At 37.0% G+C, this 27,094-nt stretch overlaps 1 protein-coding gene across 1 annotated transcript; it reads left to right on the forward strand.

Annotated features, from left to right (window-relative positions):
* Positions 1–633: 633 nt before the first annotated feature.
* On the forward strand, positions 634–25,725 carry TMEM207 (transmembrane protein 207). The gene is made up of 5 exons (XM_012745204.3): positions 634–825; positions 2,649–2,686; positions 12,642–12,686; positions 13,858–14,000; positions 22,550–25,725. Exons 1-5 carry the CDS (start codon positions 751–753, stop codon positions 22,684–22,686), a joined length of 438 nt encoding a protein of 145 aa, XP_012600658.2. The 5' UTR covers positions 634–750; the 3' UTR covers positions 22,687–25,725.
* The last annotated feature ends 1,369 nt before the right edge of the window (positions 25,726–27,094 follow it).

Raw genomic sequence — 27,094 nt, forward strand, 5'->3', positions numbered from 1 at the left:
TTCCTCATTAGTTTAAAATAGCAGTTTAAATAAATCTCTATGTTTGTTTGAGTCTATTTCGGAACTCTCTATTCTGTTACATTTATCTTACTGTTAATATGCATCAGTACCAATTTTTGCATATTACCATAGTTTAAGACATTTTAATACACAATAGTTTAGTGTCATTTATTTGTTCTTTTTCAGAATTTCCCTAGATATTTTTTGCAATTTTTTTTGTCAGTGGTGTTGGAATTGTTTCATAAAGATAAACATTGAATTATACCCTGTTTAAAAGAAAGGAGTCATCACTGTGGGACAGGGAAAGCTTTATGCCCAAGTCTGGAACTGACAGTGATGTGCAAAAGGGAACCAACAAAGGGAAGAATGTTCTGAATGAACTGAATAAACGTTCCAAATACAAGATACTATTAAAAACTCTGAAGTGGAATGAAACATGCACTTGAATGTTTGAAGTTATTTAAGCAGCCAGCTAGCTCTGCCAGTCAGCATTTATAACCTCTACTTTTAAGGGCCTTGACAAACAGTACCAAGGTTCTGACCTTAAACTTAAATTCCTTGAACTCTTGTGCCTATGAGCATGCACCCAACATTCCTTCCCCTAGCATGCACTTTACTAGTCACAAGGAGCCATCAGCAATGAATGCCCTGGTGGGAAGCATGACTTACAAAGAAGCTAACAAGTTCTGAGAAAGAGAGAGATAAACACAGTTAGCAAACCACTATCTCTGAGCAGATCGTCCTTTAAGTATGTCAAGATCCAGACCTTTCAGTGTCACTTCAGTGATCTCAACAACAGGAACCTTGTGTATGCCACTATTCCAGGTAACCACATCTCTTTCTGGGAAAAGATTTTCAGAGGTACTCTCAGGGTTTGATTTGCTATTGATTTGTTCTTTGGTCAACTTAACTACTTCTACATTTAAAAGATTTCCTTTGAGAAAGTGTTACCAGCACCTCATAACTACTAATATTCATTGGTCAGAGATAATGAAAACAAAGTGTCCATAATAGCAGCCTTATTTTTCCTTCATTTAGTTTTATTGTCATTGAAAAATGTGATAAAAAATTTAGCCTTTGCTTAATTTTGCTATGCTGTAATTAAAAAAAAATTCAAAAATACTGTTGACACAGAGCAAAATCCTATGGCTGGATTAATTTATAACATGTTTACTGTTGCCTGCAACCATACTTGATGCTTGACAGTTTTTCAATGCTGACTGATACAGACAGAACCATTTTAGGATTTATTTTGGTTCCTCTGCTTCAGCATCCCTGACTAATACCTGCATGTCTATATCTGTGTTACTTGAATGCAATGTATCTGAAAGATTTAGACCTAAAGTATAATAAGAGTTTACTTGCCACTTCATAACAACCCAGAAGTCTGACAGCTAATGCATTGGCAGCGAGGTGGTAATAATTTAATATCTTGTACTCTTGCTAGGGTACAACACACAGAGAAGACTAGGAAGTGACTTGCAAGTGAAATTCTGTTAAACTGGATCCCAAATGATTTGATCTACTCATAAATAAACTTTCTTTATAGACAAAATTTGAATGTTCATTTTCCTCTCAATTAGGATACAAATCTATTTGTAGCACTCTAGCAAAAAAAAAAAAATGCAACTCATTTTCTGTGCTTATAAATTGTTCATTACCATGCTCTCTGATGGCCAATTCATAGCTCCATCTGCAACTACACAAATCTCTTTGCCCAGATAAACTTGGTGGAGAAAATACAAGGTGCTGAAGAAGATGCATTTGGGATTTAAGGGGGAAAAGACATCTCACACAAAATTCCCAAGTCAATCATTTTACATTTTGTACCTTCTTACTTTTACTTTTATTTGTCCAGTAAAATAAATATGTCAACTGACCTCATCAACCCAGTTTTTAGAGCTACTTACAAATGACATTTAAAGATTTTCTCATTGTACGAGGAAGCAGTTTCAGTTCAAGAGGTAAAGCAAACAAACAAATAAGTAAAACATCTAGAGAAAAGTACTTTCTTTCTTTGTGATTATAGATGTAAGATGTAACCTATGAGGCTTAACACAAGGAACTAAGATAATTGTGTTAGAATGCTTATGATCTGGGACTCTTCCCTCTTTTTTGTAAAAGAGAAAACTGTAAATCTCAACAGGAATGTCATGTATCTTAAATGGACCTTAGCCTTTGAGCAGGTTAAAATCGCACCTTCAATCACATCCATTAATGCTAATAAATTGATTTTTGTTTCCATGTGCATACATGAATTTTGATTTCTTCCTATGAAAATAATACAAATAATGAACTTACTTCCTTTTGCTAAAATATAAGAACAAAAAATGCAAGGTCCATGACGTTCTTTAGAGAAAGCAAAATCTTCTTATAGAAAAACAAAAAAGGTTGTCAAATGCATCTAGAAATACATAGAATAGAAATCTGGTTCACAATATACATCTTCTGTCACTGCTGAGCTTAAGAATCTACCCAGAGATTTTTTTCAATTAAAATTCTGTGCACCAACAATAACTCTGCACAAAGCTTTTAATTAAAAAAGCTAACACAATGATATAAAACCACATTGTCTCTAGGCACTGCTTGTATTAAAGGATTAGACTGATGAGATGTTTGGATTTTATTGTTCTAAACATGTGTTTCAGTTGGTGCTCTCGGATCTACCATGTGAAGAAAATGAAATGTAAGTAAATAGCTACAAACTCCCTGTTTTTATTTAGCATTTTAAAAATTCAAAGAATATAAAAGGCTCAAGTCATTTGAAAAATGAGGTTCAAATAATCATTATAATCATGTGAGAAAAAATAAATCATTTTTAAATGCAGATGGCTCAATTTTTCTGAAAACACGAAAGATAATTTTCATTATGATCAGCTTTGCTAAATAAACAAGGGGCCTAGTAGATTTCTAGGTATTTTTGCTCACTGAATTCTCTTCCCTTGAGGTTTCAAGGGCACTTTAAGTTCACGAAAGAGTCATGACATCATCCACAGCTGCATCAACACTCCAAGTCACAGTGATGATGAGAAATAATTTTCTAGATAAATCAATTTCAAATATAAGCAAATTAACCAAAATTTTGACATGCATTTTGTGTGTACATTTCAAAATGCTTGTGATATGAATTTTGTGAATAAATGACTCCGTTTTCTCATTTTTTGTACCATATACTTAATGGTTCTTAGAATTCTATTCAGGAGATGGGGAGAAGGTGTCATTAATAATGCTGCTGATGATTAATGGTAACCCTAATGCACTGTGACTTAGTGCAAGTGTCAGAAAAACACTCCTGCCAAGCACTGTCTTCTACTGTTTGCAGCCCTAACTGCCAGCTGGCTGTTTTCAATTATCATTGCCTGCTCCCCTAAAAGCCAGCATCTCTGAACAGTGGCTCTAGAGTAAGAGACCATTCTAGGTGTGATGTTTTCTTGGCCTTGAAATTATTACCTTTTTCTGGTGAAGCATCTTACTCTTGACAATCTACTTATTAAATTTGTGCAGCTCTTTCAGCTTTTGCATAGCTCTCCATTGCCACTTCTTTGCATTAATTGTGAACCTGATTTTTTTGCCCTCTTATGCTGTTTACAACATAACAGAGATTTGGGTTGGTTTGTGCGCTTACCTGACTCTGAATTTCGTGGATGCCCTCATCTTGCCTGCTCATCTTCTGCATTTGACCCAGAATAATAGAATAAAGAAATTCACAATTGGAAAGGATCTTAAATGTCAACTCTAACTCTCTAATCAATGTGACTGAGAAATGTGGAACTTTTATGCTGACTTTAAAACCATTTAAACTACTGATCTCCTTTTCAAGTGAAGAGATTGAGACCCAGAAAGAGAGAGAGTAATTAATAGCAAAACTTCAAATGGTATTTACCTATGACCTTTTTTTTTTATTATTCACAAATATTATTTTATTATACATTCTGTAATTAATTTCAAAGCCATTTCTGTTTGATTATCTCCCCCACTCTGAGACAAAGCCATTTTTTTTCGGCATGTTATGGGGGTACAGATTTTAAGGTTTCAATAAATGCCCATTTTCCCCCCCTACCCCCACAAGTCTGAGTCTCCAGCATGACCATCCCCCAGATGGTGCACATCTCACTCATAATATATGTATATACCCGCCTCCCTCCCCCCTGCCCAATACACTATTACTGAAGTACCTATGTGACCACTTAGGTGCTGTTCAGTTAATACCAATTTGCTGGTGAGTATATGTGGTGCTTGTTTTTCCATTCTTGGGAAGCTTCACTTAATAGTATGGGTTCCAGCTCTAACCAGGAAAATATAAGATGTGCTATATCACCATTGTTTCTTAGAGCTGAATAGTACTCCATGGTATATATATACCACATTTTATTAATCCATTCTTGGATTGATGGGCACTTGGGCTGTTTCCACAGCCTTGCAATTATGAATTGTGCTGCTATAAACATTTGAGTGCAGGTGTCTTTTTTTGTAGAGTGTCATTGGATCTTTTGGGTAGACGCCCAGCAATGGGATTGCTGGATCAAATGGTAGATTCACTTTTATTGCTTTAAGGTATCGCCATGGTGCTTTCCACAGAGGTTGAACTAATTTGCAGTCCCACCAGCAGTGTAGGAGTATAGAATTTTTTTATTTCCATCTTGATTTCTTCATTTATGAAGTAATCATTTAGTAGGAGGTTGTTTAATTTCCATGTTTTTGTGTAGAAATGTGAGTTTCTGTTAGGGTTGATTTCTACTTTTATTCCACTGAAATCTGACAAGGTACATGGTATGATTTCTATTTTTTTTTAATTTCTTGAGATTTACTTTGTGTAAATCTCTAGGATATGGTCAATCTTAGAGAATGTCCTGTGAGCTGATGAGAAGAATGTATATTCAGTGGATTTGGGGTAGAATGTCCTGTAGATGTCAGTCAGACCCAGTTGTTCCAGGGTTTTGTTTAAGTCCATTATTTCTTTATTAATTTTCTGTTTGGAGGATCTGTCTTGTGCTGTCAGTGGGGTGTTGAAATCTCCGGTGATTATGGAGTTGCTATTAATCCTTTTGCTTAGATCCAGTAAGGTTTGCTTTATGAAACTGGGTGCACCTAAGTTGGGTGCATATATATTTAAAATTGTTATCTCTTCTTGTTGAAGTGTGCCCTTCACCATTATATAATGACCTTCTTTGTCTTTCACTACTTTTGTTGCTTTAAAAACTAAATCGTCTGAAATTAGAACTGCCACGCCAGCCTTCTTTTGGCTTCCACTTGCCTGGAATACTGATCTCCACCCTTTTATTTTTAGTCTACATGCATCCTTGCAGGTTAGATGTGTTTCCTGAAGACAGCATATACTTGGCCTGTATTTTCTTATCCATTCAGCCAGCCTATGTCTCTTGAGTGGAGAGTTTAAGCCATTCACATTTATTGAGAGAACTGATAGGTAAGATAGATTACTGTTCATTCTGTTGGGTTGGATGTTGTTGCTTTGATTTCTCTCTTGAGCCATTGTATTATCTGGCCTTTAATCTTTGGGTTTTGATTGTTTTTATATTCGTGAGTATTTATTATGGTGTTCCGTGCGTAGCACTGTTTTGAGTACTTCTTGTAGGGCTGGTCTTGTCTTGGTGAATTCTCTGAGACTTTGCTTGTCTGAGAATGTCTTTATTTCTCCTTCATATACGAAGCTTAGTTTTGCAGGGAATAATATTCTAGGCTGGGCATTGTTTTGTTTCAGAAGAGTGAGAATGGGGCCCCAGTCTCTCCTTGCTTGTAAAGTCTCATTAGAGAAGTCTGGTGTTATTCGAATTGGCTTTCCCTTGTATGTCACTTGCTTCTTTTGTCTTACAGCTCTTAGAAGGGCCTCTTTAGTTGATACTTTGGTCAGTCTGTTGACTGCATGTCGTGACGTCTTCCTGTTTGCATTGAATCTCCCAGGGGTCCTCTGAGCTTCTTAAACTTGTATATCGAGATTTTGAGCAAGGCCTGGGAAATTTTCCTCTATTATATCTTCAAACAGCTTGTCCAACCCTTGAGTGTTGTCTTCTTCCCCTTCTGGTAACCCTATGACCCTCACATTAGGGTTCTTCACATAATCTCACATCTCTTGTAGGCTTTGCTCTTTTCTCTTGTTTCTCTGCTCTATCTCTGTGACGGTTTTATTTAGTTGGAGGATGTTATCTTCAATCACTGAGATTCTTTCTTGTGTTTGATCTACCCTGTTCTTGAGACTTTCCACTGTATTTTGTAGTTCCCTGAATTGATTCTTCATTTCCAGGAGTTCGGTTAAACTTTTCTTCATTGTGTCTATTTCTTTAGTGAACTTTTGTTCTAGGTCCTGGAGGCTTTTTGTGGTTTCTTTGTGTCGGTTATTGGGTTGTTGTTGCAGTTCAGTGAGTGTTCTTATGATCCACATACAAAATTCCTCTTCTGTCATATTGGTTGCCTGATTTTGGTTGGTGTCCGTTTCTAGGGGGCTGGTGCTTCTCTTTGGGGGGGGTTCTGTTTGGTTCTTCATATTTCCTGAGTTCCTTCGCTGATTTCTTCCCATGTCGATCAGTTGTTGTTTCTTTCCTTTAGGTTTTTGTTTGGGTATTCACACGCCTTGTTTAGTTTCTGAGCCGTTAGGTAGTGTCTGTGGGTGAGATTCGACCACTCCCTGTATATTGAGTCAGTGGGTGCCGTGAAAAGGCTGTGCAGGATGCTGTCCCTGTCAGTAGGTGGCGCTTGCTTGGAGGAACAGGCCATGCTATTGTTTTTGTGTCCTGTTATCAGCTCTTGTTCTGGGCGGAGCTGGGTTGGGTAAGCCTGCCCTCAGGCACCACCAATGCCCTTAGCAGGGGTCAAAGTTCTGTTCTCTGCTTCCAGGAAAAGCTGTCATGGTGGGGCTGGAATGGTCCTGCTCAGCCAGAAAGTCTGGGTGTGGGGGTGGGGCTGTCTGAGACCTACAGTCTGGAGCGGGCCTCGCTTCTTTCCACCCTCCCCAACTCCACAGCTACTCCTGGGCCTCTGCCAGCAGGCCAGACCACACGCCACCAGGCCTCCCCGGATTGTGATGCCGACGGGGAGGTTCCCTGCGCAGGAACGCCACCCGGGCTGGGCACATGGCCTCCCTTTGGGGGGAGGGTTGCCCTCTAGGATGCTGATCTGCCCCTGAAGGCACACACACCTCAGCAGGCTGTTCACAAATATCCCTTTGTGCCCCAGGCAATGCTATACCTGGGTGCACGGGATCTGGTCTTCAGGTCCGACCTCTGGGTCCCAGAGTTCAAACTGTATCCCCATCAGGGAGAGGAGTTCCGGTCTCAATTCACACACAGGGAGCCCAGGCTGTGTCTGTGTCTCTCAGCCTCTGAGTCGGCACCGTTCTCCTGGGAACACCGTGCCAGCAGCACCTGGGAGGGCTGGCGGGTAGGGAGCTCACAGTCTGAGTTCCCCTTAGTCAGCTGTAGGGTCCCAAAAGGGAAGGTCCCATTCCCTGGAGGTGCCTCTGGCTGGTGGCTGTATTGTCTCTCTGGGCAGCCACGGGTAGGGTCGGCAGAGGGGAGAAAGAGGCAATATGGCGCCTGCCGCACAGCTCGGGTCTGTGCACATAGAGGTTCCCTGAGGGATTTGGGAGTCTGGTGCCACATCCGCTACAGGCTCACCGCTAGCTGGCGGTGGCTGTCTCTGGGCTGGTGTCTGCAGGTCTCTCCACCCGCTGGGGAGCCCACCAGCAGTCCCAAATGCAGGGGAGGGGAAAGGTGATTTATCCACCTACTCTTGCCGCTGGCCTCCGGGCTGCTCCGGCAGTCCCATCTTCCAGTTCTCCTCCGCAGCCTCCTCCCGTGGAGTCTCCCGGGGTCTCAGGTACCCCTCCTTCCAACCCTCGTCCGCCATATGCTCGCCTTCTTGCTTCTTTTTTCTAATTTCTGCTAGATTCTTTCTTTTCTGCAGAGACACTCTGGCGGTGTTTCTCGTCCGCCATCTTGATCCTACCTATGACCTTTTGAGGCTACATAAGTTTTCATCTAAATGTCTGTAATGTTTATCATTACTTGATATCATTGCTTTTGAGTAAAAACAAGAAACCACTCCAGATAAAATGCAAATTAGCAGAAAATAAAAGCAGAGAAGGCAAGAGAATGGCTGGGACGTGGAAACATAGTATAAGATAAGTAAATGTGTTAAGGTAGACAAGACATCTTAAATCTTTTGCTACTACGAGACAGTGTTGTAGGATCAGTCTATAATAAAAGGCATGCTATCTTCTGAGAGAGTAAAAAGCCCCTTCCCAAACAAAATCCTCTTTCTCTACTTATATTTATTCAAGAGATTTTCAGTTTAAAATCACTTCTTTGATCTGAGATATTATTGCCTGTTAAAATATGTTCCCCTGCCAAGAGAACATATTCATCTTTACTTGCACTGCCATAAGGGAGTAACAAAAACATGGTAGATTACAGGTGAAAAGATCCATAGACGTGGTCTACCCGAAGTATCTTTTAGAAATGGGAAACATAAAAGGACAGTAACTTGCCAAAATTTACATGCAAAATGGATACAGAAAAGGCAGACTTGGATTTGAATGCAAGAGAATAGAAAAGGAAACCTTGAAAAACAGATTGCCTAGTGGAGACCATGGTTTTATCTGATCTAACCAACTCATTTTATTTTTATAACAGCAATTTTTAGTAAAAGTATAAAAAATTCATTGCTAGGCTGCCTTTAAATAACACTTAAATTTTATATGCATTTAATAGCTAATTTATCATAGGTAATTTATTGTATAAAATAAAAACATAAAAGAGCCCCCTTCACTATACCTCTGATCCATTCTGCTCCCCATAAATTACCAAGTAAACTGATGTGCATGTATGTACATAAATAGATTGATTTACAAAACATAAATATAACTGTACATATAAAGTATTCTGTAAATTAATTGCATTAATAGATGTCCTGATGATATGCTACATCTTACTTGGGTTGGTGAAGTTAAATGTTTTCCATGCAAGTTAAGAAGCAGAGCTTAGATTTGGATCTAAGACTGGCTCCCTAGCCCAGAATTTTAAACACAAAGCTATATTGTATATCTAACATTTAATTAATTATACATCTAGTGAAATATCTGAGGGATATGTAGTCCACTGTTTTAGATACTGTAGAATTTACCAACAGCTTCTGGATGGTATGATTTGACACTCATTCCTCCCTCAAATTATTGTAGCTGAATTGCACTGTGGCCTATGTTCAGTAATAATTTTATAAAACAAACCCATGAAATCTGTTATTGTATTCATTCTGAGAGTATTATGGAAAGCATTGCTCCTATTGTTAACAGTGCTCTCTATGAGGTCTCATAATTTAAATTTTTTCTCTGGTTTCTATACCTGTAATAGTTATATATCTGGTGAGTAGTGCTGTTTGTTTTTAATTTGAGAGGACACCACATAACCAATTCTCTCTCTCATCCTATTAGCTACTAGAAAGCTTAAGCCAGGTCTGGAGTTTAGTTCTAATTTTATATATGAGATTTACTACATTCTTTTACAAAACAACCTTTACTCTTGAGATTTACTGCATTCGTTTACAAACTGACCTCACTTTTGACCCATTCCATTTATCTGATACTCTCCATGCTCTCATTTCTAAATTTTATTTGCATTTTTGATATTTCCTCAAAGCATTTTTGAACACAAGATATCGGAAGCATTCGGGCAACATTGCACATAGTACTATGAGGCTAGGTGTGGCTTCTACTGGAGCCAGTTGCAGTATTACATGGTACTAAGAGACATGGACTCTACAGCCAGATCATTTGTGTTTAAAGCTTGCCTCTGCTGCTTCTAACTATGTTATCTTGGGAAAATGACTTACCTCTGTATGACTGAGTTTTCTCAATTGTGAAAGGAAGACTATAATAGCGTGGCTCTACGTGATAACTGCCAGTCTGAAAGTGAGTCATTTCACGCAAAGTGATGTACCAGTTTAGAAGAGTGCCTGGTCTAGGAAATGCTAGATGATTATAACAGAGAAGCCAGTAGAGCAACTCTGTGGATTTCTTCTTGAATTTATCAAATTAATGAATTAATAGTTAATTTTAGGCCCACAGATTATCAACACTGAGAATAATAATCAAGATCAACTTGTTTAACCATCCATATAGAGCAGGAATCATCTCCACAACATCCAAGTAAAAAAAGATAATAGCTCTTCTGGCAGGAACAGAATTTGTTTTTTCAGTAACTACTTCTAGAGAATTCTTATTATTCTAAATGTCTTCTTTGAACATTATAGTCAGCTCTCACTTTTCTCTATTTTTTTCCCCTCTTTTTTAGCATCATTAACCCAATTGAAGCAATCCCTGAGAAATAACTTCATTTTCAAAAATATAAGTTATCCTACACTGAAGATCTTAAATCTAAAATTAGAGTAATGAGAATGATGTTACTTTTTTTGAGAACTCAAAATATCTATGTTTGAAAATTGAATTTGAGAAAGAAATGGAAATAATGGTTGGGGGGAGAGAAGCATGTGGATTCAGAAGACCCATAGTCTAGGTTAAGTTCCCTGAACTAGTGACCTCCCACTTTCTTTCCCCATACTGGGTCTCAACCGTACAATGGATAAAACCCTAAGGGTGAAATAAATGATTCCAAAGGTGCAAACACTTCTGAAATTACATGCTAACTGCTTCTTGGCCACTTTATTGCTTATCAGAACCTCCACCAGAGGGTGCACAGGATCAGGAAGAGAAAGTGAAACAAGTTAGCTTGTTAGCAATTGTTAGCACTGGAAAATACATTGAGTGGCTCAGAAATTAGAATTAAAACTAGAATTAAAATTAGAATTAAAAAATAAAAGAGGTAGTTAACATTTAGAATCGACTTTAATTATAAGAATAAGGTCTAGTTTTAAATGGAAAAAAAGAGAAGCAGGAGGAGGGATATAAAATAATACACAGTCCTGGCCAGGACCTTAGATGTCAAGATTCAAAAATAAGAACCTTCTACCCTTTAATTGGGCCAGGACACCAAGAGAATTTCCCGGCATCCACCACTAAGTGGGATACTACATCTCTAGTGTTTTCATATTTTCATTTAATATGTAAATATTTTCTGATTACAAAGTGATTTATAAACATTATAAAAATTCAAAAAATATAAAAATATTGAAATGATAAAATACTTCATAATACCATCTTCATTAGAAGTAAGCACTGTTAGCAGTTTGTGCATATTTACATTTAACTAATAGTTATTTTGGTGAAATCATTGTATTTGTGTAAAAGAGTATTTACAAAGTAGGATTGAGTTATTTATACTATTTTACTTAACAAGATTTTTAATTAGTAACGTAAATCTACATTCTTTTTGATGACTGAAATAGTATTCCTTTGTAAGTATGTGCCATTAATTATTTGTTAAATCTTTTATTGGTGGTCACTTGTCTTAGAATTCTTGTTAAAGTCATACTTCAGTTGCCATTTTTTACCAGCCATTTGTACCTCTGAACTTGGCGAAACCATACAGATGTTCAAAAACAAAAAAAGAAACAAACAAAAAGCCCAGAAGCAGAAAATTTACATATAGAAGAGGATGAAATAATACATATTTTGGAGATTTTTTTAATGTTTGGGGTAAAAATTTTAAGTTGACACTTCACATATGTTAAAAAGTAATTTCTGACTAATGTGATGATGGCATGACACGCTGCCTCCTGAGGGATGCTGGAAGCAATAAATTAACTGACATCTATGAATGTTTTCAAGCTGAAAATTATTGAGTGTTATTTTAACAATGGATGAAGAAGACATTGGTAAGTATAGCTCCATCTCAGAAGCGTAGTGGGCTGTGATGAGCAGGTTTCCACTGTTCAGGCTCAGAATACCTTAACAGTGGCCCATATATCGAGGTATGAAAAAAGTCCATTGGCAAACATACATTCAGGGCACCATGTCAGGCATAGCTGTGAGGGACTCTGGAATAAATAACAGAGATTTCTCTACACCTGCAGAGTTAAACTTTCTGAAAATCACACTGTGAACTTTGTTTTTGAGTGATCTTTTTAAACTTATCTCAGGAATAACTGAGTACCTAAATATACAAATGCTTTGATCATCCTGACTGAAGGGATCAACTTCTAACTCCTTAGTAAATGGTACTTGTGACCACTTTCACTCACTTTCCTTCTAGCCTAACTTTTTCCTCACCAGTTGTCCAATGAGAGTGCAACCAATTGTTAAATGCCTGCTATTCCCTACCAAGATAGTAAAGGTTAACAGATATTATGAACTTTCCCTATAGAATTTGGATTTTAAGGGACTCTAGATTAAAGGAATGGTGGAATGGTTATCTGCCTAATACCTAATACCTGTGACACGTTGGCTCTGAAGAGTTAGTCACTGCCATATCGATACACAACAGTATTTGTAACTCCAGAATCAAACCTACTTCAGTGCAATTGTCTGTTTCTATGTCTGGTAGCATCACATTTATCTATATCCTCAGTGAGCATATGGTAAACACTTGCTTAAGTGTGGGGAGGGATATTGGTATGATGATAAGTCATTGATTGTTCTGGGGAAACAGGTGTGATCAGTATAAATTTTATGGTCTGGAGAAATAGGCTTTGGCCATCTAGAGTTCTAGCACTAACTTCTCTTCCTTTATCACTAGGTGTGTAAATTATAATGATCAACACCCTAATGGTTGGTATATCTGGTAAGGATATCTTCAATTTATTTTATAAGACATTGGGTTGTATAGACACACTTTTCCCCCCAAACAATTTGAGATGGCACAAGAAATCATACAGCTTAAGGAAATTTTAGGGTCCATGCAAATCCATATCTATAGAAACATTGCTTTTAGGTTGTTGTCCAGTATTTACTTAAACACTAATTGTGATAAATAATTCACTACTTTTAAGAATAAGAGTTTTTTCTAGTGTTGGAGTTTTTTAATGGCAAACTATTTGTTCTTTCTCTTGAAATCTCCCTAAATGACTCCTCCACTGATTTTAGTTCTGGCCTGAAAAGCCATTCACAATAAGACTGCTACTTCTTCTATGAGATAGGCATTTAGAAATTTTAAGGCAGTTATTATAACCTTGTAAATCTTGATGTTTGTATTTTCTGAACTTAACATTGTCAGTTCTCAGCCGGGCAAGGTGGCTCACGCCTGTAATCCTAGCACTCTGGGAGGCCGAGGAGGGCGGATTGCTCCAGCTCAGGAGTTCGAAACCAGCCTGAGCAAGAGCGAGACCCTGTCTCTGCTATAAATAGAAAGAAATTAATTGGCCAAATAATATATATAGAAAAAATGAGCCGGGCATGGTGGCACATGCCTGTAGTCCCAGCTTCTCAGGAGGCTGAGGTAGGAGGATTGCTTGAGCCCAGGAGATTGAGGTTGCTGTGAGCTAGGCTGATGCCACGGCACTCATTCTAGCCTGGGCAACAAAGCAAGACTGTCTCCCCCACCCCCCACCAAAAAAAAAACATTGTCAGTTCTCTCAATTAGACGGTTAGCACCTCAAAGACAGAGGCACTGTCTTGTCTAATTTTGAGTGTCTAACCCTAATATCAAAAAGGGTTCAGTTGTTTGAATACCAATTAAATGAATAGATGGATGGCTGAATGAAAAGAAGAATGGATGAATAAATGACCACCTGGAAAGATTGACCCCCTCTGAAGGCAGAGACTGTTTCAGCTTCAGTGAGAATGTATGAGTGGTAGTGGTAGAAGGAGGAGGGGGGAATTGCTTGACCATTTCAGTATCCCAGATTACTTTCAACCAGTCTAGCTGAGTCTTTGCCCCATTTCTAAGCAGCAACAGAAGCTCTTAGCTTCCTGCATGCTCTACCTCACTCCTCTACTGCTACTTTTGGCATTAGGCTCCTCCTGCTGATTTTCCTGGTGGCTCTTCTTTGTGGAGTAGTGCTCTTATGTCTCCAGTGCTGTCTGAAGAGACCCCGAATTGACTCCCAAAGACGCACAGTGGCCGTTGTTGCTGTTGGAGACTTGGACCCCATTTATGGTGAGTTGTCTACACACTTCTGGACTCCTCTTTGAAACGTGGTTTTGCGGTGAAATGAAAAACTATTCTCTGAAAAACAGATTTGTTAACTTAGAACAAGACACGGCGTATTGGAAACTTGAAGGCATGCATTGACAGAGAGTTTAAGGGAGAAAGGTTCAGAAAAAAGGAGATGCCAGAAGAAAGAAAAGGTATCTTGGAGAATTGACTCATAGCTGAGTGTGGGGCTGGAAACTAGACATTTGGCTCAGTTGACAAGCAGAAGAGAAGAGATATGCAGAGCTGGGCACTCCAAGTGAGGGGTAGGATTTAAGGTGCATGAAAGTATCTCTGAGATTTTGATATCAGTCTACCCTAACCTCTATTTGTAATCTCATTAACTAAGCTTTCTATGGCTTACTTAACTCATCTGAAGTAACATTGAAGCACATTTTCCAGATTGTCTGCTGCAAATGCAGAGTCTGAAATAAGTGGAATTGAGCAAGAAAGTGTCAATCCTCATGCCCTTTCACAGACACACTGGTGGCACCTGACCCTGCCACTCCCAACCCCTGCTCCCAAAATCATGCCCCTCCATCATTTTCCAGTTTGCATACGGAGGAGTAATGGAGGAAACTAAGGGTTATTTGCAGCTGCCAGCCTTAGCTGCAAGTAAAAAAAAAATTACATTTACTGGTTTTTGAAAGACCATAGCTATTTCTTTATACTAAGCATTGTTCTCCCCCAGAGACTGTTACGAGACTTGACTTTAACGTACTGCTTTATACACCACAGTTGCCTCAAGAGTGCTCAATAGATATTAACAACTATCCTTCAGAAACTTAGGGCAGCATGAGATTTTCAATTGATGAAGCAAGGTGCGCCCTGGGAAAAACTAACAGCTCAGTAAAAAAGTGGAGTAAAAATAAACTAAATTGTTAGTACTCTAAGATTTAGTGATATCCGCTATTGAGTTTTTTGCCTTCAAAGGTCATTATTTAACAAGCACAACACATTATAAATTTGGGAAATGGTTATTTTGGGAAGGATAATTAAAGCTTCAAGTGATAATAGTTCTTTCTCCTAAAATCAAAGGCACTTTCCACGGAGTATAGAGGGAAATAGGATCATTGATTTTCAAACAAAATATGTTAGTGAAAGGTATCAACATGGTAGCATTGGTCTATTTTTCCTTATTTAACTAGAGGTCTTTAAAATAAATTCACATATACTTTTTTTTAACTAAACTTGAGTTTCTAAGGAGGAAAATGAAGCCTGGTTTCAGCCCTTCTCTCACTTTGAGGAATACCACTGACTAGACTATCTTGAATCTTAAAAGAATTCTGTTTTTAATTTTAAGTATATTATAAACTACTTAGTATACTGTTATAATTTTTAAAGCAGTTTCAGTGCCATGGTTATGTCCTCATTTATCTAATCTTTTTTTTTTAATTTCCTGCGGTGGCTTAATTTATATGCTCTTGAACTTGCCTGAACAAGTAAGAGAAAGGGTCAAGACAGTTATATTACTCTTCAATAATCTGCACATGTTAGCACTGAGTGCCTGCCAGTAGAATCACATTCTCTGTATTACCATGAAATTACTATGAACAGGAAAGTAAAACAATTTGAGAAGACTTTTTTTTTTAAAAAAAATGTGGTCACAATTTATTTCACATCTACCAAGTGCTAGGCAGTAGGTCAAGTCTTATCAGATATTATCTATAATTCCTAAAAATCAACTTGGAAAAGTGGCTGTTATTTCTTTTAGAGGATGTTATCTACTTTTTTTCACTTTGCTGGGTAAATTTGCATACAAAGATGTTTGCTGAAAGTCAACTAATAGAGTTCAAACTGTCTAGAGTTGGGAATAGGGAGCCAGTGAAAATTTGGGCTGGGAACTCATGGCTCAGCCATCTCGTCCCTGGAAACTAAGTCTAGCCTCATATTTTGAATGTCCAGACATATACTATAGTGCTCCTTAGTGGTAGGGCTTGCAGTCAAGAATCTTCATTCCCATCCATCTTCATTCTCTCCCTTCCACCCAATCCTCCGGTATAGATTCTAGACCTTAATTTTCTTAAGAAGCATTTAAACTCTCTTCCCTCTTGACTTGGACTACAAAGCTCTCTTCTGTTGGTTCCCACCTTGGAGGCTACAGACTCAGCGGCCCTTTCCCATGTATCTTTTCTCATCCCCGCACAGGGTTGGGTGTTAGAGTATCCCGCCCACTGCTCATCTTATATCCCCTCACAGGGATGCTCAGGGTAGCTGCACCGACAGTGAACACCCATTCACACCATCTTTGATATGAATGTCGTGCCCAGAGTTGTGCTTTTTTGACATTCCTTTTTCTCCTCTCTAAAATAAAATATAAGAGAGTAAATTAGGAAGTAATGATCTCTGTGTTTTCTAGTGACTTCTTAACTAGTAATTATGGAAGTAAATTTCAGAGAGTCAATATTTTAAGGCAGTCTGAAACCTGGACCCACATTGAATTTACTTTTCCCACTGGATCCTCATCGCACCTTCATTTCTCCAAACAAATGATTCTTCCTTCATAATATTTCTGTAAGAAAGGGCTGCTCTGCAAAAGGGAAGCTAGAGAATCACTAACGTTTGTGGCTGCAGAGGAAGGGAAGTGTCAAAACCACAGCATCTACCTCCACAGCTCCCACAAAGCATGTTCTCACAGCTTGGGGGTGAGCGCAGCTACTGAGGGATGCATGTGCCCACACTGAGGTAATGGGACTGTTCTTCTGAGTTTTCCTCATTGTGTGTGTTCAGAAGAGGGAAAGAAAAATGAGAAACATCTTAAATGACACTGGTGACATATTAGAATATGAAATAGGGTTTCTAGACCCTCTGTGATCCCTTGAGCACAAAGGGGAAGACAAGATGTCCCCCCCTGAATACAGAATGTAAGAAATGGGCCATTTAAAACACTTTAATGGAGAGACTAGAGTTGATATATTAACCTTGGGTTCTCCCAGAACTTAATTTTTTACTTTTTCAAAACTCATTCCACTTTATTATCACTATTTGTTGAATATATTAGTTGAAATAGCTCTGTTCTTCTGAACTGTGGGTCAGAGATTTGACTCAGGATCTCACAGAAGCTGCCCTCAACTGAGAAGAGCCAAGAGGAAAATTTTGGCTGAATATAAGAGGCTGGAGTTGACTAAACTGTGCTAATGTTAAAAGATATAAAATAGGAAATTTCTTTCAACAGCAATTACTTCACAGTATCACATGGCTCAGGTTGCCAATTATCTTGATGAGAAACACTAAAGAGAAAAAAGAAAACTCGTGGCTTGGGATTCTTACAAAGGATATTTAATGAAGGTGTTCTCAGCATGGCCCATCCCAATGTCTGATGAGATTTCCTGTCTGGGAAAGGTCCTGGGCATCTCAGCCAAACACTCCAGGCCCAGGGCCAGTGATCATGCCTTTCCACAGTACTCTACTGATTCAGTGCTTGGACAGCTGGTTTTCCTTCCCCTTCATAAGATGTATGCTCCTGAATGGTGGTCCTAGACCCAGGGGCTTCTCTAGAGTCGTTGGAGTCAGGAGAAGAGCCTGTGGCACTGAACTTCATGCAACTATCACTATCCTGTCCATAATACGCTGTGATGAAGCTTTTACCCTCCAGAAATGAAAAAATGATTTCACTGATACCCCCTGTTATGGGTTGAGTTGTGTGTCACCCAAATTCATATATTCAAGTCCTAATCCTTACTGTCTCAGAATATGACTATCTTTGAAATCAGGGCCTTTATAAGGCTAAGTAAGTCAAAATGAGGTAATTGGGGTAGACTTTATCCAGCATGACCAGTATCCTTACAAGGAAAAGTGAGTGCACCCAGACAAGCATGGAGGGAAGGCCATGTGAAGACAGGGGAAAAGACAGCCATCTCAAGCTAAAGGGAGAGGCCTCAGGAGAAACCAATCCTGCTGACACCTGGATCTTGGAGATCTAGCTGCCAGAATGGTGAGAAAATAAATTGACATTGTTTGAGCCATACAGTCTGTGGTACTTCTTATGGCAGCCCTAGCAAACTAATACACATTATCTTGGGGAGCAAAGGAGAGAAAAAAGTGTTATCAGGAAAAGAAGAGAGGGAGGACGAAAAGAAGAAAGTAAAGAAGCTAGAGAAAAGAAAGATGAAGAGCAAGAGAAGGACCAAAAGGAGAAGAAACTTACAGTTAAAGTTAGAGATACTTTAAGGACTAAAATTTAAATCTCTATATTATATACAAACCCTAAATTCATCTTGTTTATTTATATATGTATGCACACATGTATTTATTTGTTTATTTAGCTTCAGGCCGACCTCTTTTTCCTGAGCCCAGATCCAGAGTCTCCTAGATAGTCCCTTTTCCTTTCTTAGTCTTCCTCAAAGTCCACTAATGTCTGGATGGGGTTCTCTCTTACCATCCCTGCTACAACCCCAGAAAGTGTCCATTCAATGCCCCTATGATTTCTTGAATGAGATCATCCATAATATAGTTTTCTCGACTAATAACCCTCACAGACTAACAATTCTAGCATTATCATTTTTTAGCACCTGTGTTAGGAGTAAAAATGATCTCTTTTTTCAATGTTTTCTCATCTCATACAGAAAATTTGCAACCACTTCCCCGTCCCCTACTCAAATATGAAAATGGAAAGTGGGAATACACAGCGGACCACAGAAAGTGATTTTTAAGGGAGTGTGTGCAAGTTTTTATGAAGATCAGGAAAGAAGGGAAAATTATCACAATTCTCATATAATCATCTGTATCCTGAATCTCTATCACTTGTGATCATTGCTCTCCACTCTTTAAAACCAAGAACTATAATTATAACTGCGTGAAACAGGTAGGAGTTACACATGATTAAAGAAAGAAAAAAGATAAAAAGGATTTTGATTTTGTTTCTTAGGTTAATTGTTTTGTTTTCTAATTTGCATTTGAAATGTAGGTAATGTCAAAGGAGTTTTAAAGTTTATTAAAAACAAAAGGTTTTTATTTTAATTCACTAAAAATAAGGATCAAAATAAGGCTTCATTAAAAATAAGATTGTTAAGCTGAATAAAAACCCATATTAATGATGAAGTAAGACATTTAAAGATAATGAAGGGAAAAAAGTTTGGGGTTTGGGAGGAGAGAATGGCAAATAAGGATTGAGGCAGAAAAACAATCTAATATACATTAGAGTAGAGAGACTTTGAGAGCTTAGAAGAGGAGCCTCCACCAATCTTTGTCCATGTTTTTAACCAAAAGAATAGTAAATTACTATAACATAAGGGTCCTTTTGCCTTTATCAAATGAGGTCTGTGGATTGAAGCTAGGTCTGCTCAGCCCTGACAATGTCCTCTGTCCTTCCTGAGAAGACAGCAAGAAGTGAGGGCTTTCCTGGGGATGGCTTGGATTCTCACTGGGGCTGATCTTGGTTTGGGTTCTCACTAGGGCTGATTTCCTGATGACACTGCCCTTAACTATACAATCTCTCTGATCCCATGTCTTCTGCAATTTCAGAGACAACCTTCCCTTTTTCTTAATTCAGGGAAAATAGAAACACCAGTCTTCCAGCAGTGATTAAATGTGAACGCTCAGAGCTGGGAAGGAGAAGGAGAGCTGGAGAAAGATGAACAAGAAGCAGGGATTTACACTCTCCACTCCCTTCTCCCTCCAAGTCTCCCAGGATTCTATCTTTTATTTTATGATCCTTTAGAAATGTCATCTCCCTATATTTTATGTTTGCTGACTTACTTTAGGTAATGAAAGAGGGAGTGTTTCATTCACAGACTTTCATGGAAAGATGTGATCATAGTGATGGCTCAAGTTCATTAAGCATTTACCACAAGGCATGCCCTATGTTAACACTTGACATCTTTAATCTCATTGTTTCTTCCTTACAACAATATGAAGGGTTCACTATTGTTCTGAACACTCTACAGATGGGATAATAAAGACACGTAACAGATTAAGCAACACAGTTAGTAGATGGTGGAACTGTGACTCAAATGTAGACTTTTTGGCCACTCCTATATGAGAGAAAAGGGTGAGATAAAGAAGGGAAAAGAAAAGAAAAAGGTGGAAAGAGCATGTTGAAATAAATGAAGTCTATTTGAGTGATTCTTAATAATGTGGAAATCTGAACTTTCACTATAAAAACTCATCAGTAAGTATTGATTTTATAAAATTAAACAATAAATGCTAGTGTCTTAGCCAGCAGTTCTGGTAAAACTAAAGGATTTTTGCCAGCATTTTTAACTGAGTTCTCTCAGCTTCATCATTTGTCAAAAGATAAAATAATACCTGCCTCCTCCATGTTCCCATCACCTGATAGTGTATGTAAACCTGCTTTGAATAAAATTAAAACTGATATAATATATATTTGATTTTCAAAAGCTTCTGAGCACTTTGGCTTAGTTATATTTACCAAAAGAATGTATTGTGGTTTTCATAACAAGTTTAAGAGCAACAGCCAAATTTGTAGCAAGTAGATAATAAAACTTTCCTACCACAGAGAGTAATTGTCAAGATCCTATCACCTGGAGCACAATATTGATAGTGGCAGTAGTAGAAATAAATTGGATCTAGTAAAAATAACAGATGTTTTGAGTTAATTTGGTTGACTTTCCAGGCAGAAAGAGAGCTAAGTTACATTTGACTTTGTATTGAATACACTAAAAGCAGTTCACCAAGAAAATGGCCAGCATTTAGTACAAGTATTCAATAGAGGAAATTATTGGAACTAGTTGTATATTTTACCAATGTCAACTCTGATTAAGTTCACATAATTAGCTGACATCAACCTAAACTTATGAACTGCAAGAAGTTCTAACGTTCTAACTCTGTGATATTTTTCACTTAATAATTTGTGTTGTTAATATAACTAATAATGATAATTATTAAATCATTATTTAATCATTAAAATAGGATAGATTAGGAAATAATATTATAAATAAAATAAAATGCATGCATATTACTAGCATAATACTGTTCTTGATATATAGTAACAATAATAAACATTTGATGAGCAGTTACTGTGCCAGGTCTTGTTTTAAGCACTTTATACTCCTTTGAAGCCTTGCTAGGTAGATACTAATAATAACACTATTCTTTTACTGTATAAGAGAAAACTTAGATAAAGAAATGTTATTTAATAGCCTAGGAGTAGGTTATTCAATTAAATAAATAACTCCCTAAGAAAAGTGCTAAGCCAGGAAGTGAGACTTATATTTTAAATGTTTTTACTCTTCTCAGAGCAAAGAATTTTTATTCATTGCTCTGAGAACCGGTGAGATAAGACATAAGACAAATATAAATGTATAAAAATCCATAATTCTAAACTAACATTGTGCACTTCAAAGTAATCATTTTGAGTAATCTACATATTGGTTTCAGTGATGTAGCTAATGCCTAGTATGTAACTACTCTTTGAATTCTTTTGATAACTGTGGCATGTTCCTTGAAATCTTCCCAATGGTATCAAATTTTATTCCTTTAAGAAAGGTCTTAAATAGAAGAGGGCAAACTTTTTGTATTAAGGGCCAGATAAAAAATATTTTTTGGCTTTGCAAGCCATATTGTTTACTCACATTGCAGTGCCAAATTAGCAATAGACAGTATGTCAATTAATGGATATGATTGTATTTCCATTAAATTTAATATACAAAAATATTCAAAGAGCAAGATTTAGTTCAAAGGCCTAGTTTTTTCTTTAAAAATGAATTCATAGTTATTACTGTTGTTTTGGCAAGAAGCAATCAAAATCATTCAAAGGCAGGTAAGACCCAGGTGAAAAAATATATATGTATATATATAAGAGAGGTGCTTATAAAATACTACTATTTATTTTTTGTATGACTCAAAAATAATCTTTCAAGGAAACACTAATAGAAGATTTCCTCATGAGCTATTGGAATATAATCATGATCTCATAAGGTGACTAGTTTGTAGAAAAATGGGATTGTTTTAAATAGTTAATGGCTTGTGAATAATCTATAAGTCAGGAACTTTAATTTCAAGACATTTGAAAAAAACTTTAGAATGCCTTATCTTTATTGTGTGTGTATACTTTAATTGCAAACTTTTCACCATTTATGGGAACATTTTTACTATTCATGACAGAGAGTTGATTACAGTAATTATTTGTATTAGTTGCAATTTTGCAAGCATAAATATAAAATGATGAAGTTTAGAAAGTGATATTTTAATGTTTCTAGTGGGCCTTGCATTTCTCATGATTGAGAGCATTAGCTGAAATGACGTTAGTATTTAGAGAAATCCTGTCTTGTGATCCACTAAAGAAGATATTCCTTCTGGTTTTAGCTGTTAATTGTAAATGCTTCTTGATGAATTAGTCAATGATGACATAATCAGATCATGCAAGCAAATTTTCTTGCAATGATGACTAAACTTTCACTGCAGAAAGTTAAGATGGCTGTACATTTTTTCTCATGGGTACAAATAATTTTGTGTTGCTCCAGTAATCCAAGAAATGTCAGATTTTATCAGTTCATGTACTTCTGTTTCATGCTCACTAGAAAGATTACAAGTCTCCATCTTTCTCTTTCCAGGGACAGAAGCAGCTGTGAGTCCAACTGTTGGAATTCACTTTCAAACCCCAAACCCTGAACTGTTTCCTGTTCCATGTTTTGGCACATTAAGCACCCCACCTCCATATGAAGAAATTCTAAAAATAAGCCAATTTTAGATCTGGATCATCAATTTAAAGTATTAGAAACATTTGTAATTCTAAAACATCAAATTTAGGAACAATTCTTTCATTTAATGGAAATTCCCAGAGATCTATTAATATAGTCTGAAAAAAGACAAATAGACAAAAGAATGGATGTGGAGAAAGAATTTTGGTCATGGAGATGTTTAAATAGTGAGTCAGTGGATTCTTGATGTATCACAGCTGTGTTATACTTTTATGCTACACAATCAAGTTAATGTCTCTCTATTAATACCCCAATAGGCAGTAATTAGGTGCTAGAAGTAGTCTCCATTACATGTAGGATTCCACGTCAGTACACATCACACCATTCTCTGCCTCAATATCTCTGTCTTAATCTGATGTCTCGCCTAGTATGGAGTCCATACAAATTATCATAATTTAACAATAGTCTAAGCACATGTTCAGACCTAGAGCCAGAGAGAGAGTATTTGAATTAGAGTGAGGAGAGAGAATAGGAAGAAGCACAGTTTGGAGTTGAAGGGTGAAGGATAAATGAACAGGAAAAGATTACAAGTCTCAGTTTAAGAGGTCATATGCCTCATCTTGAGGAGGGAGAAAGTTTAGATAGGAGTTGAAGGAGATTTCTTAAGACATGGGGCATATGTAATGCCACTATAGGGAGAGAAAGATGAATTTCATTTTATGTGGTGAATGTGGGCTCAGAAGTCCACAGCCTTTCTCTGGTGCCTCAAAGTTTAGCATTTATTGCAAAACCATGATAAGAACTTTTAAGAAACTTTGGCATCAATGTCAGTGTCCTCGTGGAAGACTCTGACTGCAGAAGTAGCAGTGAGACATCTTCAAGGGGCATTTTGGCAATTGCCATCAGCAGCAGGGCAGGAGAAGAAATCCATGGAAGATGCCATATGGTCTTTAGCTGACAAATTTGTTTAACAAAACCATTGATATCTCCACTTGGCCATCAATAGATACCTAAAATTTAACTTGACCGAACTTATCTCCTCATCTTCTTTTCCCAAATCTGTTTTATCCAAACCTTCCCCATCTCAGTTAATGGTAACTGCATCCTTCCTTCCTGCATCAGTCCTCTCTTTGTGTTACTTCCCACATTCACTTTCTCAAAAATCTTATTGACACTACCTTCAAAATATGCTTAGATTCTAAACAGTTCCTACTTGCTACAAGCATCTAATGATGCATGAGTAGCTAAACTCATCTGTTTGCTACTGCCTTTGCCATCCTGTATTCTATTTGCAACACAATAGCCATAGTAACCATTTTTAATAGACTATTTTTAGAGCAGTTTTAAGTCCACAGCAATATTGAGCAAAAGGTACATAGATTTTCCATATCCCCATACTCCCACACATGTATAGCCTCCCCCATTATCAATATTTCCTGCCAGAGTGGTACATTTGTTACAACTGATGAGCCTACACTGATACACCATTATTACCCAAAGTCCATAGTTTATATTAAGGTTCACTCTTGGTGTTATACATTCTATGTGTTTAACAATTCCATGATGACATGTATCCACCATTACAGTATCATACAGAGTAGTTTCACTGCCCTTAAATGTCTTCTGTGTTCTGCCTCTCCATTCCTCCCTCCCCTCTGACTCCTGGCAGCTGCTGATGGTTTTGCTGTCTCCATAACTTTGCCTTTTTCAGAATGTCATATAGTTAAAGTGATACAGCATGTAGCCTTTTAAGATTATCCTCTTTAATTTAGTAATATGCATACAAGTTTCTTCTATGTGTTTGAATGGCTCGATAGCTCAGTTCTTTTCAGCACTGAATAAGATTTCATTATGTGCATGTACCAGTTTATCCCTTCACCTACTGAAGGACATCTTGATTGCTTCCAAGTTTTGGAAATTACGAATAAAGCTGCTGTCAACATCCATGTGCAGGTTTTGTGTGGGCATCCATTTTTAACTCCTTTGAGTAAATACCAAAAGCACCCTTCTTGGATCGTATGTTTAGTTTTGTAAGAAACCACCAAACTGTCTTCCAAAGTGGATATACCATTTTGTGGTTCCAATAGCAAAGAATGAGAGTTCTCATGGCTCCACATTCTCACCTGCATTTGGTACTGTTGGTGCTCTGGATTTTGGCCATTCTAACAGGTGTGTAGTGGTATATCATAGATTTTTAACATTTGAGTTCTCTGATGACATATGATATCGAGCATCTTTTGATAGGTAATCTTTTTACAATATAAGGAGCATCACCACGTCCCTGAACTAAACTCTGAGATACCACACCTCAGGCAGAGAAAATGCCCAAGTCCTTGCCACATAGCATTATATGATCTGTACCACTCTCAGGTCTCTTTTCTTATGATTACTCATTTGCTCTGGGAACATTTGTACTCAAACCTACCAGGTATTATCCTACTTCCATCTTGCTGTTCCTTGTGTTTTTCACCCTCTTCTGCCTGACATTTACATTGCTTCACCCTTCACATCTTTTAAGTCTTTGTTTTAAAGTTACTTTGTCATTGAGACCAACCCTGATTATTCTGCTTTAAATTACAGCCTCTCCCAACCTTGGAACTCTCCATCACCTTATCTCAGATACACTTTTCCTTTTTTCCATAGCACTTACTGTTTTTTACTATACTATGCAGCTGAATTCTATTTATAGTCAGATGTTTGTCTTCTCCTGCTAGAATGTAAATCCATGAGTAGAGGAATCATTGTCCTATTCACTGCTTTGTACCCAAGTGTCTAAAGCACCTTCTCGATATGTAGTATGTATTAACCTGATTCTGTAAGAAATGTTCCCTAGTTCTGGAAATTCCCCCAAATAATGAGTATTTGATGGGCACGAAATCTTAGGAAAGTAAATATGGGTAAAAGTCAGGGACAACTGACTCAGTGCTGTTAACATAATCTCACTTGTATCCACTGATGAAAAAGGTCTGAAGAAACTTGTATTAATGTAATGTAATAATCTCTGATATGTATGTAGGGTGTTATGATGCACAAACTACTTTCAGATTAAAATATACTATTTAATTAAAATATACTATTATACTAATTAAAATATACTACTAAAATATACTATTCAGATATACTATCAGATTTTATTCTCATAACAATTTTCTGACCTGGCTATTCTTAATATCAAGTTATACATGGTAGAATGAAAATAACTACTCACTTTGGAAATCCACTAAGAATACAGTGAAGGAATAAAAATGCTTTTAATTCACAAGGACAAGGAGAGTAGTAAGAAGATGAGAGTTAGCCATAAGATTTTAGTACCTGGAAAGATGAATGAGAGGATATACATGATTATTGTAATTGACTGGAGCTTCAACTTTCTCCACATTGCTACGCATCTTCAAGCAAGAACCTGAGAATGATCAAGCAAATCCATGCCATAACAATCCAGAAATGCCCAAGAATTAGAGACAAGAGAAGTGAAAAGGATTCAGAAAATGACATTAAAGTTTGTAGGAAGATAGCACACCAGTTCCCATCAGAACATGACAGCAAAGAGTTGCAGGAGATAAGGAATGATTAAAGAAAAAATAATGTAGCTGTGGTGTTAAATTAGTTATTGATAAATACAAAATAAAGAAAGTGAAAAATAAGGTAATTATGCTCATTAAAAAGTTGGATAATTTAAAAAAGTGGGTAAACTACAAATATTGTAAATAATTAACATTGTTTAAAATGGTTAAGCTGTAAATAATGTAAATAATTGATATTGGTTAAATCAATTAAAATCATTAAATTAAAACTTTAAAAAATATACATTATTTATATTGACAAGCTGGCCAAAGGGAAAGTGCTTGTGAGGGAAGGTGGAGGTAAGGAAACTAAATCCTAATCTTAGATTGTAGAAAGTCAATTAATAATAACTTAAAGGAAAAATCAAATGGCAGTAGAGCACATCATTTCAAAATTATGCCATAAATATATGAAGCAAAATGCTAGAAGAATTGAAAATTATTGTCACATAAAATCTTTAGGTAATGGGGCGACAGGTGATTTTATTTTTTATACATGATTCTGGATTTTCTAATTGTTCAATAATGTGTGTATATTACTTTTACAGTTAAAATTTACAAAATTTCTGTTTTGAAAAGTAGACACAAAAGAATTATGTGTGTGTGTGTATATATATAATAGTTTTCATTTAACAGATGAGAAAATGTGAACTCTGAAAGAGGATTTAATTTGCCTAAGGTGTATAGCTAATTAGTGTGAGAGATAAAACTAGAGACTAGGTATTTTGATCTTTCAATTCCTATTCCAAGTATTTTTCCACTATAATCTTCCAACTCCAAATTGGCTATGAAAATAAAGAGAATGTGGATTATAATTACATTTATTTCAAATAAGTAATTCTAAGAAACAAGTTTTCATTTGTATCCTATGAGCTATTTTATGTTAAAATTCATC

Source organism: Microcebus murinus, chromosome 1, assembly GCF_040939455.1.
Source record: "Microcebus murinus isolate Inina chromosome 1, M.murinus_Inina_mat1.0, whole genome shotgun sequence".
Lineage (NCBI taxonomy): Eukaryota > Metazoa > Chordata > Mammalia > Primates > Cheirogaleidae > Microcebus > Microcebus murinus.